The sequence below is a fragment of the Aythya marila genome (assembly GCF_965140915.1).
Source record: "Aythya marila genome assembly, chromosome: 8".
Lineage (NCBI taxonomy): Eukaryota > Metazoa > Chordata > Aves > Anseriformes > Anatidae > Aythya > Aythya marila.
Window position 1 is genome coordinate 11,880,694 of NC_139049.1, and position 18,806 is coordinate 11,899,499.

The 18,806-nt window shown below is 43.2% G+C and overlaps 1 protein-coding gene across 11 annotated transcripts in view; it reads right to left on the minus strand.

The window, feature by feature from the left end:
• CEP350 (centrosomal protein 350) overlaps nt 1-16,714 on the minus strand; it is a 68,859-nt gene extending 52,145 nt beyond the window's left edge. For 4 of the 11 annotated variants that reach the window (XM_082766203.1, XM_082766199.1, XM_082766201.1 and 1 more), the window contains exons 1-5: nt 13,659-14,249; nt 5,050-5,135; nt 3,319-3,362; nt 2,290-2,404; nt 1,432-1,564 (exon numbers count right to left, since the gene is read on the minus strand). In XM_082766203.1, coding sequence (XP_082622329.1) covers nt 1,432-1,564; nt 2,290-2,404; nt 3,319-3,362; nt 5,050-5,135; nt 13,659-13,735 — 455 coding nt within the window. In that variant the 5' untranslated portion in view covers nt 13,736-14,249. Of the gene's footprint in view, nt 1-1,431; nt 1,565-2,289; nt 2,405-3,318; nt 3,363-5,049; nt 5,136-13,271; nt 13,371-13,476; nt 13,600-13,658; nt 14,251-14,336; nt 14,918-16,536 lie in introns of those variants that run through there. The other 7 variants (XM_082766197.1, XM_082766200.1, XM_082766194.1 and 4 more) reach the window with 5 other exon arrangements.
• Nucleotides 16,715-18,806: the final 2,092 nt, after the last annotated feature.

The window sequence follows — 18,806 nt, forward strand, 5'->3', positions numbered from 1 at the left end:
ACCAAAAGAAGTTGCTGTTCAAAATTTAAAGTACTTTCTGCACTCTCTGAATAGGACTGTATAGATAAAATTGAAAACCTAAATTAGGGCACAAAGGAGAAAAAAAATCAGGAAGCAGTGACATCACCCTTTAATTAAAAGAAAGCTTTAAATAAAAGCCAAGTGCAGAACTTAAGTGACAAGCCTCATTAACATGTTCTCTAAAACAAAGCAGTGCACCCATGCACAGTTCCTTGAAAGTATGCTCATTAGCTGAGAAAACAAATAAATTGCACAAAGACCCCTGCCACATAATTGAGCATTAAAAAGGCAAGCCACTCACAACACCTTCAGAGTAAACTGTATTGCAACAAACGTAAATGTTACTGAGAACAGAGAAGTTCAGCAAGCATTGTGTGCAGAGTTGTTCAGTTAACAAAACTGTTCCAAGATTACAAAACTGATTCAAACCAGCCTCCCATGAAAGGAAAGAAGGACAACTCACACAAGAAGTGAAACAGGAGACCAAAACTTTGGAGGAAGGATAACAATTTTTGATAGACATGAAGACAAATTAAAAAAAGGAAAAACACCACTACTGTCCCAACTCTATTCAGTCAGCAGCAATTTGACTTCACTGAGAGAAGACTTAGCACAAAAAATGCCAAGCATGTGTTCAAATCCATCCAAAAGGTATTACCAACCCAATCAAGCTATTCATGAGGGATAAGGCCTGTGCTTATAAAACACAAGGAGCTGAAGAAGGTACAGTAAAAGTCTTCTAAACTCTGATGTAATAGCAAGTTATAATCGCTTTATTTCTGCTGCAGGTTCTCTTTCTGAAAGTTTTTAAAGCACCCTACGGTAGCTTATAGAAGCAGTACAGTACTTAACAAGTAGGGAAAAACAGGCTTGCTGTATTTATCTTCACTTCTCACACCCCTTCACGTTCTCTGGCCTGTAACATCCCCAGCCACTTTTCTCCTTGATCCAGCTGTTCTTATTCCTTCAGTGACTGGTTTTTGGGTAATGCACATAGACACACACCAAACCAAATGCACATTTTGTACTACATTCTTGTACCACACTGTCCTATGATAATACATTTGGAAACGTGCTAAAGAACTGATTAAATAAAGTTGGAAAAGCATGAGTAAATAATCTTTTTGGTCCTTCTTACAAACCTTATAACTTAAGAAAAGTATCAGGCCACTGTTAGCTTGGTGAGATGGCCCCAGTTCAATGCATTTGACTTTAGACTCATTCTCTGAACAAAAAGTAAATTTGCAACATTTCTAAAAAATGAATAAACTTTTGTTCAACACCACATGGTGCTCACGTGGGTGGGCAAGGGGAGGAAGCAAATCAATTTCTGAGTTGCATTCAAAAACATCAGAATTAAGTTAATTCTGATCTGAGCATATTTTAACAGCCAGTTGTCCCAGCACTAACCTGTATGAAGCCAACGGTTCACGAAATTCCACGCGGTTGTTTTTCTTCACATTGCTTTCAAGGGTTGTCACTCGAAGAGGGCTGCGTGAGGACTTCTCCTTGCTTGATTTAGTTTGGCTGGAGGACCGGGAAGCTGAAGCAGAAACCAAAAAAATCATCTGTATATGCCTATTTCCTCTCTACAAGGAGAAGACTCTTAGGGCAGAACAATTAAGCAAAGAGTTTTGGGGGGTGAGCAAGCAGCAGAATAGCATCTGAAGTACCCTTTCTCTTTCAACAATTTGATCACAGGAACTAGAAGCAAGCTAGCACATGCTTGAAGCAATGAAATTTAAAGAGAGAAAATAATTCTTAAACATTAATTAGAAGTAATTCAACCTATGGATGCTGGTGGTGCTGCCACTAGAGGTCGGTCTGCCACATGCACTGTAGAAAAACCAGCATTACCAGGATGTTCTAAAAAGTTGATGTTAAAACAAAATAAAGTATCAGATCAGCATTCATTCAGGGTGTAAGAGTTGACAAACACTAAAAATATAAACAGCTTCTCCAGTGTAAGCACGGGCATATACAACTGTTATCCAAAGACTCTCACGAAGTATCTGGATGCAGCAAGCACCCACAGCAACGGGTGAGTCCTGTCACTCCCTACAGCCAGATGACTATGTTAGCACACCTTCTTTCCCAAGCTAAGAAAACATTAGTTTCTCCTGGGCAATTAGTCTTTCATCAGTAAAGATCATAATCAGGAGACAACTTGGGTGCATGAAGGAAGGGGAAAAAATAAAACAAAACAAGTCTTTCCAGAATGCAGTGGCTTTATCCTGCCTTGCATGCTATATCCTAAATAATACATACCCTTTCTGCTTATTTTCCTGCTTGCGCTAGCAGAGGGCTTCTTGGCATCCATGACAGAATCAAACACAGCTGTGCTGGTGGGAGCTATTTCCAACTTGTTCTCTATATGACGTAGCTAGAATTTGAAGATAATACATGTAAGAATATTGTTTTCAATTTTTAAACCACAAGTATTTTCTCCTAATGTGACAATTTTTTCCTCATTTTTCATAAAGAATAAAACTTCACAATGCTCATGCTGCAAAACTGGCCTTATGACCAGAAACTGTAAGAGTATTAAGATTTATTTAAAAAGACTGAATTAGGTTTTGCTGCATAGTTTTGTTTCCATAAGTAGGCTGTTGTGAAGGAATTAATAACAACATGCCATTCAGAGTCTTAACACAGCGTCAATGAAGTATTAATTCCACTTGGAATATGTTCTATAATGCTCTTTTCAAATAGAGAGCATGATACAGGATTTCACAAGTAAAATCCCACACTGATGCTCGGCTATTTGAAGTGACGAGGCTCTGGAAAAGAGCTGAATTCCCCCCAAACTCAAGCTGTTTGGCTTTACTGAAGTCAGTTTCTTAAAAAATACAGTGCAATTTCTCAAGCACCTAAGTTAATTTCCCACTGAAAGACAGCAATTCAAATGCTCAAAGTAAATTGAAGAACTATGAAACACACTGGCAGAGCCCCAGTTTCTGACTGTTTTGTAATAAGCAGGAGAGAGCAGTTGTTTTCAAAATTAAAAGAAAAAAAGTAGAACTCCGCATTTTCTTAGATAGAAAGTAAAGTAATATTACTCTTGAGACTTAGCGGGTGGCACTATACACTCAAGACTAAGCTTGCTGTGGCAAAAATTTCTTCTATTGCATGTGGAAAACATTTTCCAAAATACAGGACTGTTCAACATGCAGATACTCCAACCACGTCCTTAATTTTCAATTCATCTAACAGCAGATCACTGAGTAAAATAATATTTAGTTAATGCTATTGCAAAAGCTGATTTGAAAAGAGGTAAGAAAAAGAGTAAGTACTTACAGCAGCCTTAGTCTGAGAAAAAGTAGCCCATGCTGCAGTTGGATCTTGGAGAGCAGAAACAAATAAATACATCTCTTATTAGTAAATGGAAAATAATGAAAGAAAATGTCACTTCAAAACAATTTTCCTGGGCTCACTAATCAAGTTCTTTGAATGACTCAATTCCAGCCTGTCAATATCCTCAGTGAGAGGCTGTTATCAGTCACGATTCATCTTAACAGAGCAATAAAGTATTTAATGTGAAATTTAATGAGTTCAGCAGGTTAGGTTGAATGCATTATTACGCTTGGAACCAAATCTACCATTCATTATAGAAGATGTTTAAAAGATAACGTAAAGAGAGTTATCTACCCCAACACAAGTATCTTACGTTTTCCTATTACGCTATAGTTTAGCTAATTTTTTGTTGTTGTTTTGGTTTTTGTTGTTATTTCTCTCCCCTTTCTTCTCCAGTAAACTGAGCACGAATACATGGTCCCTGAAAGACTACTCAAAAAACTTCGAACACGTGAATTTTGAATAGTAACCCTTTTGAACTCTACACCCTACAAACAAAAGAGATGTAATGCTTGTGAAGAGCAAACAGGAGGCACTAATCAACTCTCAACCTTAACAGATAGCATGAGCTCTACGCACAACTGAGGTCAGTAGGATACAGCAGTACTTTCCTCTAAAAATATTTATGTCTTCAGTTCCATTCTTTCTTTTAAGAAAAAATAATTAATGGTTTACAAACACAATGTGCAAAACCTTAATGTGGATAGGAGCCATGGAGGATAGTAGTATTAGAAAGTTAAAAAATAAAAAATAAGAGTCTCCTTGCAGTAAAAAACAAAAACAAAACAACAACAACAAAAAAAAACCTGCTAGTTTCATTTCAGGTAAGATGCAGCAACACCAAGGAATAGGAGAGACAGGGAAGTAGCACAGAAAAGACTTTGCTTTGTCCTTGAAAGACAGCACTTCATGTCTACAGAACACCTCAGTCTCACAGTGTATGGAATTTGAAAAGAAACTGAAGCTATCTCAAGAGACAATCAACAATAATGTCCTCTCACAGATAAACTATTCAGCTGTTTCTACTTTTAAAATAATTTCTGGCATTCAGTTTTGTCATAGTGGCAATCATATGCTTGATCTTGAACCACAGACTTAACATGTGACTCAGCTGCTCTCCCAGACAAGAACCTTCTTCCTCTTACGGATGGCAGTATACTCACTGCCTCCCTAAATCACAGGCTAATCAGGACACTAAAAAGCTAACTGGATTCCTCCAACTCAGGGCGACATAAGCACTGGCAATCATCTTAGTGGTGGTGATGTACTGCTGCTTTTCAACAGCCTTTAGCTCTTTACCACTTTGGAACTGAGCAAGAGAATCGGGAGTGGCTGCCCCTCAGGCACTTCTTTCGAGAGACTACAATTCCCAATTTATGTTCCTGCACTGCTCCCCCTCTACAACAGTCCAAAAAAAAAAAAAAAAAAAAAAAAAAAAAGTGTCTCTGTGCTATCTTGGCAACTGTACCACAGGCTGGCAACTCCTACTGCAGATCAGCAAATACTCTGCAGATCAGAGCACAAAACTGCTACCTCTGCAGAAAGGAAGCCGTGTAACACATGGCCTTAGCTTCCACACTGAGGCAGAAAAATGCTGTCTATAAAAACTCCACAACATTTCAAAGCAGTCACAATGAAACATCTTTTAGAATAAAGTAAAATAAAAATCTCTACCTCTGGTAGAATCCTTGGCTTGGTTATGCCTTGGACTTTGTAGAGGCACCTCATTTGACTTGTTGGTCCACATCATGTCAATTTCTCTAAAAAAAAATAAGAAATATTCACATAAAAACCAAAGGTCATATGCTAAACAGTGTATGATCTTGATCACTAGGATGAATATTCACCTTATACAATTTCAAACCCGCATCATGAACAAAATCAGAAATTCAACAGCAAGCTACAAATCCATTTACAGCCTGCAGTTGTTCAGAAACCATGTAATTCTCTAGATAAAGAGGGATTCGCTTTTGTTTTCTTTATTTGTTGCAAATAAGAGTGAACTTGATAAAAAAAGAAACTCAGAGGTCATCCAATTCAGACCACAGCAGTAAGTATTCCTGTAAAGCCAACAGAAGATGACCATGCTGAAATACTGCACTTGCAGGGGAAACAGAGGCAGTACAGCTTGAACCTATAAAGGTTTGAGGAGAATACTCAGTTCTGCCAGTGCCAGACGAGTGTGTCACTTGTCCCTGTTGAAGACAGAACAGAACCCCACAGCAGGACACTACAACCAGCAAAAAGAAAGGCAGGTAATTTATTGAAATAGTTATTTCTTATTGTTTTCATTGCCGATGGCAGATTCTGCTTTTAGGACAGGTACTGCTGAGCTCGTTCACGCACACCCACAGCTGGAGCCTCACATTACTTACACTGCAAAGCATGCTACTGCCTAGCCCTGGAAATCATCTTAGTTACCTTCTCCACCACTGGAACAAAGAAGTGTTGTGCTAGAGAAGTGGAAAGCGAACATTAATAAAAGTGCAGGCATTTTCCATATAGAACCAAGTCTGAGAGCTGCTGTACATGTCATATCATCCCATTATCAGTTTCCGGCCAAAGAGAAATGTGACAAAACCCACCTGATAAGTACATTTAGCCTAAGAGAAGTTCTGGACAAGCAACCATTTCTTAAGGGATTTCATTATCACTCCTCAAGTAAAGATTTGGGATTTATTCTTATCCTTTGACTTGCCAATATATTTAAGAGGACTTATCTGGGACTAGAATTGTTCTCATTATTATAAACACACGACCCTATATAGCCTATTTTATTATGCCCTGTGAATGCAGTATTGTAATATACTCTATGTATTCCTAAACTCTTCAAGGGAAGTGCCAGCTTTATAAAGATGTGTGAAATTATTCATTTTGTCTTTCAGCCTGACACTCGAGCAGAGGCTGCCAGCCCTTTGCCTGCACTAAGCAGAGCACAGGTCAGGCTGGAGCAGCAAACCCACCTTGTGAACACCTCAGTGCTACTGCTCACTCCCAGCTCTGTGCTGCTGCTCAGCAGCACTGCTGCAGTGCCTCGGTTCAGAGCATTGTGCTGCCCTACAAAAGGCTCCTCAGCTGCTTACTGAAAAAGCCAGGGAGCGATCACACAGCGCCCTGCTGTATTTTCCTAACAAATCCCTGCAGTGCCAGCCCCAGGTTTATGGTCGGACCCTCGCTGGTTTCAGCACAGCCTGCTGAGCTCCACTGAGCTGCTTTGCTTAACTCAGGTTGCTGTTGTTTGGGGGGGGAGAGGAAAGAAAAAAAAACAAAAAACAACACAACATCGAACTGAGAACTCCGGAGCTGTCTACAGTTTCAGGAAGCCAACGCTGCAGTAGTTCTCGTACGCAACGTAATTCATAGCTATAAAGGTTTGGTCTTTAGATGTCCCTCTCCCCTCCTTTGCAGCTGAGAATTTATTAACTTTTCAAGATCTACCTACAAACGATGTCGATTTTCACCATTGGAATTGCTGAAGATTAATAACTTCTTTCTAAACAAGTACTCATCTAAGTCAATGCCCTGCCCCTGCCAGAAGTTAAGCCAGCCAGCAGGCACTTCAATGCTACCGAGAGTACAGCCAGGGGGCAGGGGAGAAAAAAAGTAAATCAAGATACAGTTGCCAATCTATTTATAGGATTTACACGCTGGGTACTGGACCAGTTAAACACTGAAATGCTCTGACATTAATATTGACCGTAGAATGATACTGGGAAGTTTAAACTATTTTTGAAAACCAACACAAAAAACGTCCCATGAGCAACTTTAAGAATAAACACATTGTAAAAATTGCATTCTGAAATGTCTGCTTCAGAAATATAAATATTTTTTTTCTAAACTGAATGATCCATCATCATCTAACACATAACTTAAAAGAAGGAGGTTGGGGGTTGGACAAAAAGCAGCTCAACAACTGAAATTCCAAAGAACTTGTGGAAGCCAAAGGTTATCTGCAGGCTGGATAAGGCCGTGAGGATCTTAAGAGTTTGTGACCAAAGGTAGGAGACCGCAGATTCAGCAAACCTGATCTCCTGGCTATCTGACTGCTCCCTGGTCGATGCTGCCTGCCTGCCCAGGTTAATTGCACGCTGCTTTGCCCAGCCTGGTCGAGTGAACAGCGAGGCTTGAGATGACACCAGAAAGGAGGAAATAGAAATGAAGAGAAGTACACGGCCAAATAAAAAAATAAAAAAATAAAAAAAAAAAGAAAAACAAGCATTGTATTTACTACACATACCAAGGATGGCATTGAACAGCAGATAACAAAATAAAAAGTCAATATAGTAAGAGAGCAGCATTTGTGAAATGAAAGAGCGATGCGAGAATAGAATATGCTTAGCAAAGGTTCACAAAAAATGTCAAGAGATAAAACCAGGACTAGGAAAAGTGACAGGAAAGCAGGATGTAAAAAACAAAACGAGAAGGAGAATGGAGAAAAAGACAGGTACGACAGAGAAATGGAACAAACTTGTGAAGAACCAGCAGAGAGCAGCAAAAAGGAAGAAAAGGAACCGGCACAGTGGTCTCATTGTGCAGTTTTTCACGTATCCTCAGGAAGATTATTTTTTTTCTTGGTAGCACAACCTCAAGCAAAAGAAAGAGGAAATTCAGAAGTCATGACACCGAAATAAGGAAACAGGAGAGGAAACTGAATCATACGGATTCAGAGAAGGCAGAGGCTGTGACCAGGAGGCTGCTCAGTGTTTTGGTTCACACTTAGTAGTTATGCAAAATGCCAAAAAAAAGCACGGTGTGCAGAGGGAACACTGCTGCTCAGGACTCTGTGTCTTATTACAACACAAGGGATGCCAAATGAAAACGAATCAAAAAAGGAAACACAAAAGGAAAAGACGAAGCTTTGCTAAGGGCAGGGAAGGAAACAAATTATTAATATTCACTTCTGATGGATGTTCTTAAACGTTTAACCCTGTTAAAAGGGGTTTTGTTACAGCCTGGGAATACACGAGGCCAGCACTCGACGCAGGTTAAGCCACCACAAAGCCGTGGTGCCAACAGAAGAGCCGCCTGCCTTTCCTCATGCCTTGCTCAGGCATAAAGTCGATGGGGTTCTGTGGTAAAGCAAAGTTGACTGTAAACATGGCAAGGACTAGAAGTAGATTTTTGGTTCTTTTTTGCTGTTTTAGCTGTGTTGCACCACAAGCTCCATCCTCAGGCAAACAGAAGGAGAGGAAAGGAAGCCTTGGGGAACATGATTGATCCCCCAGTCCTGTACCAGTGTGCACAGCATAACCTGCACCCGTCACCCGAGGCTAAGGCTTGAAGTTGCAGTTACCCATACCTCCAGGAGCAGGAGTGGGGCTGGTGGCACTGCCACCACCTCCTCCTCGCTGTGGAGACACCACTGGAGCTCAAGCACACGTGGGGAGGCCGCGCAGCCAGCTGCAGCGCGTCCCAGCGCACCCGAGCCTTGCACAGCGCCCGCAACACGGCCACGGGGAAAACGCACGCAGACACAGAGGCCTTAGGGACATTTTGCAAAGTATTTTAGGTTTTCCACTACAAAGAATGGAAAGCTGACTTGGGAATCCCAAAGCCCCTCTGGAAGCCCAGCCAGCTGTGGATTGCTGGTAGTAACAGACGGGCACAGGTGGACACGCGCGGTCAGACCCCGCGCACGCTGCGTTGCTGGAAGGGGGGGATTGCTATTTAAAGATGCCAGAAACACTTTCCACGTCTCCTTCAATACTGCAGAAAACAGTTTCTAGTGACATGCTGGAGTCTGCAATACAAATACCTTTACCTACTCATTTTTCTGGAATCTGAGCTTTTACCACATTGCATTACCCCAAATAAACAGGAGCTCAAAATAGCCATAAGACATTGTTCTAAGACTTTGTTATTCTCGTATCAAATTAACATTTAAAAAAAAGCCTCAATATATGTTGAGAAAACTCTCACTCTCAAGGCAGTTTGATGTGTGTGATCTACTGACCTTCCTCCGGGCTGGGGACAAGTTCCAGTGCAACAATCTACAAATAAAATTTGTGTAATAAATAATAACAACAAATTACAGCCTGCTCTGCACAACCAGTCGGTCCTCCCCCTGCCTTCTCTCAGTACTCATTTATTACATAAGCCTTCGAATGAAACATATTTCAGGGGCTGTGGCTCTAAAAGGACGTTAATAATTCAATGCCCAAGTCCAACTCCAACTGGCCAGCGCTTCACAAACTTCATCTCAGCACTTCCCCACCATACCACCTCTGAGCCTGCAACTTCTGCTTCACTCCTCCCAAATGACTTCAGTCCAAAAGTTGGGGATTTTTCTTCTCGGGATTTTTCACTTGTGCCACAATACACAGTCAGTGGGTTCAAACCACCCAGGGTGGCTGTTCAGGTGGTTCTGCCTGGTATTTAATCTGCCCTGCTGCTGCTATTACTCAACTCGGGAATATTTTATTGGTCCAGACTGCACTGCACCCCGTGAGGGCACATACAAAGATAACGATTACTTGAAGTCGATGCAAGACAACACTGACAATAACCAACACTGCCCAAGGAGCCTGCAAATGTTAGCTGCTAAACATTTCAAGTAAAATTTTATAAAACACTCAGTATTTTGTCTTGCAGTGCAAACAGTAAATACACCAAAAGATCTCTCACATTCTGCTTCTTATGGCTTTGGAAAATACTGATTAAAAGCAACACCCTGGAAGATTTTAAAAGCTACGTATATACGACATTTGATCTGTTTTTAAGCTAGAAAAACAGTTAAACATTTAAAAAAACCTTTTAGGGATATGAAAGCAGTTGTAAAAAAGAGCGCAGCCAAGATGCAACATACATTTGCAGATAGAAAAGCAGCAAAAATGTCAACGCACATCGCTACCTCTAACCATTAACCAGTAAGATAAATGATATCAACAGTCCCACATCCATCAAACACCAGAAAATACAGCTGAAAAATAGGAACATGTTGCATGAGCTCTAAGACAAAACCACTGACATAGGCCAGCTACTAAATTTGCATCCCAACTACACTGAAGATTCCTCTATAAATGAAACCTTACTGAACAATTTGGTCCAAGTAGAAGCTGAGGATGGATATTTACAACACACTTCTGCTGGGAGAAAATATGGCACCTTGCAAAAGCATCCCTGCTTCATCACAGGTGATGTAAAAGCAGCGGCTGGAAGTAAAAAATGGATCAGTAGTTTAACCAAAAGTAAAACGCACTGTACGTCTTACTCTGCTGCATCACATGCTAGGAGGTGCTCTGAGGAAATCCATTGAAACGAGTGTTGTGACAGCTAGCGTAACTTGATTCATTGTTCGTGAAGAAATCCGAGTACAAAGGCACAGACAATGCACCATTTAGTACGGAGATGCACACAAGGCTTTGCCTATCCATTCAGGAGTTCTGTATTGCCTTTGACTAGGAAGATCTCTGCGTTTATGACAGAGAAGGGAAGAAGCAACACATCCTACTTTCAGGAACGATAAAACACTCCGGCATTTGTTGCCTTGGCCTTCATAAAACAAGTTCACTCATTGCATCTCCAGTGACTGCAAACTGCACGTTGGAAGATCTCACCCCCTGCAGCCCAGAATAAATCCATTCAGCAGAGTAAGCTCAACTTCTTCACCAAGCCCTGTCTTCGAAGGGCCAGCGTCCTGCACCCTTCATCCCACAAGGAACACCACACCAAGACAGTCTTACACTTTATAGGCAACTCCTTTGGCTGAGTACAACAACCAGACCTGCCAATTTTGAGAGTGTACGATACAACTTGCAATCTTCAACAATACCAAGGACACGTGAGCAGAGCAGCAACCTCATCTGCAGGTCGATCACTGTGTTCTCCAGCGCATCACTGAAGTGCATGAAAACTTCAGGGAAAGTTGCTTTCTCAAGTCTTTGCTCTGAAACTGCGTTCAGAAGCACAGTGTCTCAACAGCAACATTTCAGAGGTGAAAAACAAACAAACAAACAAAAAAACATCAAAGAAAACAAACAGCAAGTTCAAAGTAAACAAAAAACAAACAAACAAACAAAACAAAACAAAAAAAAAACAAAAAAACAAAAAAAAAACCAGCTACACACAAGCTGAAGAGTAGCCACCAGCACACTGCCGACTGGCACTAGGGCTGAGCTGACTTTTTCTTGAACTTGATAAAAAAAAAAAAAAAAAAAAAATATATATATATATATATATATATATATATATATATACATTCTCTCCTATTTAAATAATTACTGTTCCATCCCATGAAATGCTGTAAGAGCCTGAACACTAAATTCAGATTTTTCTGTTTTGGTATGACAGTTCCACCTGCTGTATTTTCCTACCAGCAAACCTAACACATCACATTAACGTAAGCAGGAAATATCAGAGAAAAAGGTCTGGGTTTTTGTTTTAAACTTGGGCACCTTTTTGCCATGGATCACACTGCGTGAAATCTTGTCCTCAGTGAGCCTGTTCTTACAAAGCTAAAACACAGCCAGAATCTGTCAGCATTCAGTAAGTTTCAATTGACTCCTAGAACTGATCAGTTAATTTATTTGCTCTATTCTTTCTGCAGTATATTGACAAAGGTTTCAGATATAAGCTTACAAGTAATTTTATCCTCGACAGAGTTGTTCATTAAAGTCTGTTACATCATTAGAACAATGATACACAGATCTTCCACGCACTTAAGTCTACAGATAAATATTACGTTGAGACATTCTGATCCAGCCTAATATAGTAACTGTACCAGGGAAGTTCTCTCTCTGCTCTCAACTTCTGTTATCATAGTTATACCACTCAATTTCTTCTCATTAACACAGCGTAAACTGGTTTATACAGCACAAATTGTATTAGCCTCAGTACATCTGCAGCACATTTTAAACAATGCTGTACTGATTTAAAAAAAAAAAAAAAAAAAAAAAAAAGCCATTTTACTCCTTCTACTCCTTTACTTCCTAAGGTAACACTGAGCAAATTTAGCAACTTGACAACAGTGAAGGAATCCACACATTCCTCCCTGGTGATCTTGCTGCTTCTCTGCGATAGATGCAATGCTTGTCTGACTGCATGATGAGCCAGTTCAACTCACTAACCCAGCAGAAAATTATTCTTTTTTTTTTTTGGTCGTTGGGTTAGTTTTCCACCAGTTTAGCAGACTGAAGCAGATTGCTGAAGGGTCGATGCCAGCACAGCTTCAAGTGGGGAAAGAGAAGCAGCAGCAAAACGTTACGCTCACACACCTGACACTGCGCAGCTTCACTTAACTGCCATAGACACGGTACTATAAAACAGAGATCTCTGTGCACCAACACTTCAACAGGTACCAAGCGTGCCTAACTTCAAAGATGTCAACTGGACTACAGGCTCAGCTGAGCACCCAAAGTCAGGCAGACTAATCACGTCAGTGGCTTTACCTTCAGGTGTCTGATACAACAAACCTGTCCCGGCAGAAAGCAGCAGGTAGTCCAGCAGAGAGGCGTGAGAAAATGCTAAGCGTACTTTATACCTGGGTTGCTAGAAGTTGACTCTTTAGAGTAGAAGATGCTGCAGTTTCAAGATTGGGCTCTTATCCATTCTTTAGTTCACAAAGGATAATTCTATCACAGTGGCACACATCACTGACAAAGTTATTCCAAGACTTGAAAGACACTTCCCACATTAGGACTGTTTATATTGGTAAAGCCTTCCCTGAGTTGCAGCGACAAAACTGAGCTATGCAATAGCTTCGTAAAACAAATACGTGCAGACAAAATGATTTATAATTTATAAACCATGTTTCTTCCAGTTCCCACCACACCTAGCCTAGGAAGCGTACCGCAAGATCTAATCCAATCAGCAGTAAAGTTTCCACAGTACCCTGGCCCGGTGCAGAAATGTGTCATACTATCGAAATTAAGTTGCTCCACTTAGTGGATGCAGCATACCTTTGTTTAAGGCAGCGTCACTCGCAGAAACTGAAGCCTTCAACAGTTTACAGTGTTAGCGTGGCCACACCCTCTGTTTTATTTAATTAGCTGAAGCATTACCTAATGAAACTGTTGTAGCAATCAGAACTACGCGGAACAGCGAGCAGTTTGTATAACCGAGCCTGGCCGGGCTGACAGCACGCTGAGCTCACCAGCCACCCACCGAGCGCCCCACCGGCCGCAGCTCCACGCGCGTTTGGGCCACCCTTTTGGTGGCAGCGGGCTCTCGAGCCAGCCTTCGAGCCTGTATGCTCCACAGCCCCACGAAGGAGTCTCAGACGACCAAAGCACAGCGCTGCCTGGTCGAGCTGTCAAATTCCAGCCCCCAGACGCCGGGGAGTTCACCTGTTCCGCTCGGAAACCTCGGCGAGCGGGCACGCAGCGTGCCAGGAGACGCCTGGTTGCTGAGATACAGCTTCCATCCGAAGGCGGGCAGCGACCAACCGCTCCCGGCGGCTGCATCAACAGGAGGCATCGCGTCCAACCCCATCCATGGGGGAAAAATAAAAAATAATAAAAATAATAATAAAAAATAAAGCCGCAGTCACGCTCGTCTAGGACTCTTGATGCTAAGGAACGGCCCGAGTCAAGGCAGAAGGCGCTGGGGAGGTCCGGGCAGAGCCGGCGCTGTCCTCCCTCCCGCAGCCTTGGCGCTGCCACGGGCCCGGCGGCACCGGGGGCACCGGCTGCGGGCCCGGCGAGCGGCTGGGGCAGGCGGCGAGCCCTGCTCGGGGCACCGAGCGGCTCCGGGCGGTTCTCCCAGCGAAGGGAAAGGCACCGAGGGACCCCCCCAAAAAAAACCGAGGCAGAAATGAAGCGGACAGACCCAGCGGGGAGCCAGCGGCGGCCGAGAGCGGTGACAGCCGGCAGGGCCGCCAGCCCAGCCCAGCCCGGCTCGGCCCGGCCCGCAGAGCCCCCGCCAGCCCGGCCCGGCCCCCGCCGCCGGCCCCGCCCCGGCTCCACCTCAGCCGGTCCCCGGCGGGGCCGCGGCGAGGCCTGGGGCCGCTCCCGGCGCCTCCTCACCTGGCGACGACGACGGCGGCGGCGGCAGCGGCGGCTCGACGCCCGCCGCCCCGGGGGCAGGTCGCGGGGCATGCCGCGGGGGCGGAGGGAAGGGCGGCGGGGGCGGGCGGCGCCCCGAGCTCGGCTCCGCTGCCCGCCGTTGCGTTGCGCGCTGCCTCAGCGCCGCCGGCCCGCCGCCATTACCGGCCCGCGCCTCACACGGAGCGGCGGCGGCGGCGGCGAGAGCGGGAGCTGCCGGGCAAATCTCGCGAGAACCGGCCGCCCGGCGACCTCACCAAGATGGCGCCGCCGCGCCGCTCCGCTCGCCTCCCTCCCGCCCTCGCCGCCATCTTGTGTGTGGCGCGGCCTGCCCGGCCCGCTCCGCCAGGCCTACCTCAGCCAGGGCCCGGGTCCCCGCCTCAGGGACGCCGTCGTCCCGCGTCCCCCTCCCGGCTTCTCGCCTCTTTTTTTTCCCCGGTGTCGGTGCCTCGGCCCCCGTAGGAGCCTTGTGGCAACGGGAGCAGCGGCAGGGCCGGGCGCCCGGGTTTTGGTGTGAGGAGAGCGCTTCGCAGTGCTTCTGTGCTGCCGCGTTCGCCAAATAACTCCCGTCGAAACTAGAACCCCATTCTTTCGGGCGTTTGTATTCACAGCCAAATCATCGTTATAAAAACAGCAACTTTTTTTTTTTTTTTTTAATAAAATTAAAGCAGCTCTGATTACTCCCGGTTTCCAAATTTGAGTTTAAATATTAACAAAACGTTTGCCAAACTTCACAGAGGTGACTAAGTGCCACAGACCTAATTTCACTTTTAATAGTTATTACATATTACACACCAGGAAGAGTTTGTTAGCATGCTACCTGCTGCTACATATATTCCCCCAAAAAAGTGCATTAAAACCACCCACATTTCAAAAATAGGTCTAAGATGTTATCCTACTGTAACAAAATAATTTCCACTGAAGAAGGAAAGTCATTAGAATAGGAGAAAAATAAATTATTCCTACAGTTATTTTGGGAATGTCTCCTTCAGGGCTTGTCTACAACTCCACCAGACTCTGGTTTTCAATCATTAGTAGGGTTGTTTGATTACAGGTGCCAAATTTCTTGGGGGAGCACGGGGGCGGAGAGTTATCTACCCCAACCCCTAAAGGATAACTAAAATTACTCCAGCTTTTTTTTTCCCCCCTCCCTTAAACTGAAAAGGATTAAATGATTTTTACATAGCCCCTCCTCTTGCAAATGGTGAACATTTTGCATATAAATTATGCCAGTATGGGAACAAGATTTGAAAACACCCTAAACACAGAGAGCTTTACAGCTACAAAGCTTAAGCAACTCAAAACTTAATCATGTCACAATTACAGGATACCCATTTAACCTTAATTTGGCTCCTTTACATACACAAACTAATTACAGAGCATGTTTCCCAGAGTAAGCATACCTTCTTTGAAATGAGGCAAGCTTGAGATGTCAGTGGTTAAACCTTTGAAAATTGTTTTTGTTTTTGCTAGGTGAGGGAAAAAAATACGGGAACACTGAAAGACACACACGGCTCCAGTAGGAAAAAGTGGTAAGTGGTGCCTCGTTCCCCCTGAGTTCTCAAAGAACAAACCCGTGCCTCCCAAATGCAGGAGACAACTGTTATAATAATAACAATAATTTCAGTCAATGAAGGCAGTATTACTACAGCATATGGGAGCTCTAATCACAGACAAGGGCAAATTAAATTATTGCATTCCCCATCATCACCTAGTGTTTACTTAAATTCAGTGCTAAATATTGCAGGCTTGGCAGCCTTTTTAAATTATTCAGCACTTTTGTAATGCATTGGCTTTTTAATTATGCTTTTAAACATAGCTTCTCTTTTCTGCTTGGAAGCAGTTAATCTAGTTTCAAGCTCCTTTTCATTTTCAGGCAAACAAGGAATCACATTAGGATTTTCTCAAACACAAAAATAATTTCTCAGTCAGTCCAAATTAAAAGGCAATGTTTGACTCTCTGTTTTTGCTTCTACGCAGCTTCGGTTCCCTGTATCAGTGCAACTTAATCATAAAACCTTGCATTACTAAAGATTCCTTACCAGTGTGCAAAAAGCTCTGACAGGCAGACCTGACACACACAAAAAAAAAAAAAAAAAAAAAAAAAGGAGAAAGAAATTCTTACAGTGAACACAGTACTCTTAGGAAATTCTTTAAGATTAGAAATAATGACACTGTTTACCTGCAAACAGCCACAGCTGAGAGAAAAGGTAGAACTGAACACTCCGGTCCCGATCCAGTTTGATGAACTGCTCGTTAAGCTGCGAAGCAATGGAGATAATGCAGCAAGCACTCCCCAAGCACTGGAAGTGGCGGATGGAGACAGATAGTAAGTTAAGGCTAAGGAGCCACAATCTCATCTTACACTAACTTGGCTATTGCAGCTTTAAGAGAGAGGTTTGGAAAGTTTTCCACTCCATATTACTCTTGCACACCCCTTCTAAAATTAGAAAGGGGCAGCTGGCTATTGCAACTGAGAGAACGAATGGATCCCCCCTGCCTGCCTCCCCCCCTTTCCTTGACTGACGCGGCTCCCAAGAGCCATGGAGGAATTTGGGGAAGGGTGCTTCCACCTGTTGAACGTGGAATGAGGTTGTCCAGGCACTCCATTATAAATCCAACTGTCAGGCGCTGACAATAAAACAGGAGACGGGACAGCTGTGAGGACTACAGGAACCCCCCTCCCTTCCCCTTCTACATACTCGTATAATTTTGCAGCTTTGTCTTACAGCAGAAACAATGCATGAAAAATTGTTCTGTGTGTGATTTGGGCTTATAAAACAGAAGGACTCACTATAGATCACTTCATATTTGGTCTCAGTCTTCCAGCTGTGCTACAGGGTCTTAGCACAGAATCTGGCACTATGCACCTCCAAAACCACATTTTTTTCTAAATACATAATGGCGATTGCACCACAGACATTGCAAATAGCTTCATTCTGTACAGCAAGCACTTATATGTCTACCATAACGTGGAGCTCACCTTGCCTTTTACACCCAATTTGTGTTGAATCGATTATCATTTCAAAATATTTTTCACAATAAGATATCAAAGCCATGACTTAAAAAAAAAAAAAAAAAAGTGGAAAATCAGTAAATGCTGTTGTTGGTGTAAAAAAAAAAAAAGGGGGGGGGGGAGGAATTATTCCTTATAATCACCTTTTTAGCATATTCAAAACTCCTCTGCTCAGTGCAAGGTGACTCAGAGCAGGGTGTGTGAGACAACACAACAACAGATGAGGTGATGCATTGTTCTAGGTCCCTTGTACATCAATTGCTGCTGAAGGCAAAATAAGTATTGCCATCCCCTAGGTGCACAAAGGCAACAGCAGAATTGCAGAAAAGGGCCCCTGTCCTATGCTCTGCTTGGACTGGCTACCTGCAGGGGATTCTTGCAAGCTCCCAGGTGTCTGTCCATCTGCTCACAACACGAGGAACAGTTTGACTGCCCTGGGAAAAGATCCCTAGTGGGACAAAATCCCAGTTTCTCTTTCCTGGGTGTCTCACTCCAGGAAAAGCAAGCTCCTGAGTCGGTTGGTGGAGAAAGCAATGAAGGCAACAGTAGACAGGTAATTTCAGGATTTTGCATTAAAGGGTTAGAAATCTATTTCTAGTAATGCTAACAGTTCACTGTTCAGCACAACCAAATGATCTGTGCTGCTATTTCTCATTACCAGAACAGCACGGCATTTTCCAATCCAATTTGCAGAGCGCTGGAAAATAAGTGTTCTGTACTGTTTTGTCTACAAATTACAGCTCGACTGGTTCTGCTCCCCTAGAATCACGTTCTACCCAAAGTTTACATGATGTAAGCCTATGGAACAAGAATCATCCCCTTTTCAGCCTCAAGGCCAGACCTGGTGTCTTTGCTGCCTATAACCACAGCTTTGCTATCACAGGCTATTTGATTTGCTGAGTTGTTGACAATTAAGGAGTCAACTTCAGAAATGAGATTTCTCTGGAAGTAGCCAAAGCATTTTATCATTTTGAAAACATCAGCTGGCTCTCTATCTGCTGCAGGCAATGAAATAATAATACAAGGAGGATAGTAATCAGCTGCCTGTGAGCAACAGACAGGTATTACTCTTCACCTCTGGCTGAGGAGGAGTTACTTAATGAGATCTGATTTAACTACCTGCTGATACTTAATAAGAGACTTTTAGGGACAAAGCCACAAACAGGACCTACTTCTTCACCAGCAGAAACTGTCTTCTAATTCCGACCCTTCCCACTCCTCCAGAAGGGGCTTGCTTTTACTTTGTCCAGAGCATATATATGGAAATACATTCCACTTTCCCTACAATTACCAAAAACGTAATTCTTGTCTGTCACAGCACCAAGTAGAGCATTAAGTCTTTAGCTTCCAGACACCCTTCTATTTTGTCTTGAAATAGGGGAACAACATTCTTTAATATCCTTTGTCTGGGAGGGTGGGGTGGGGGGCGGAGTTAA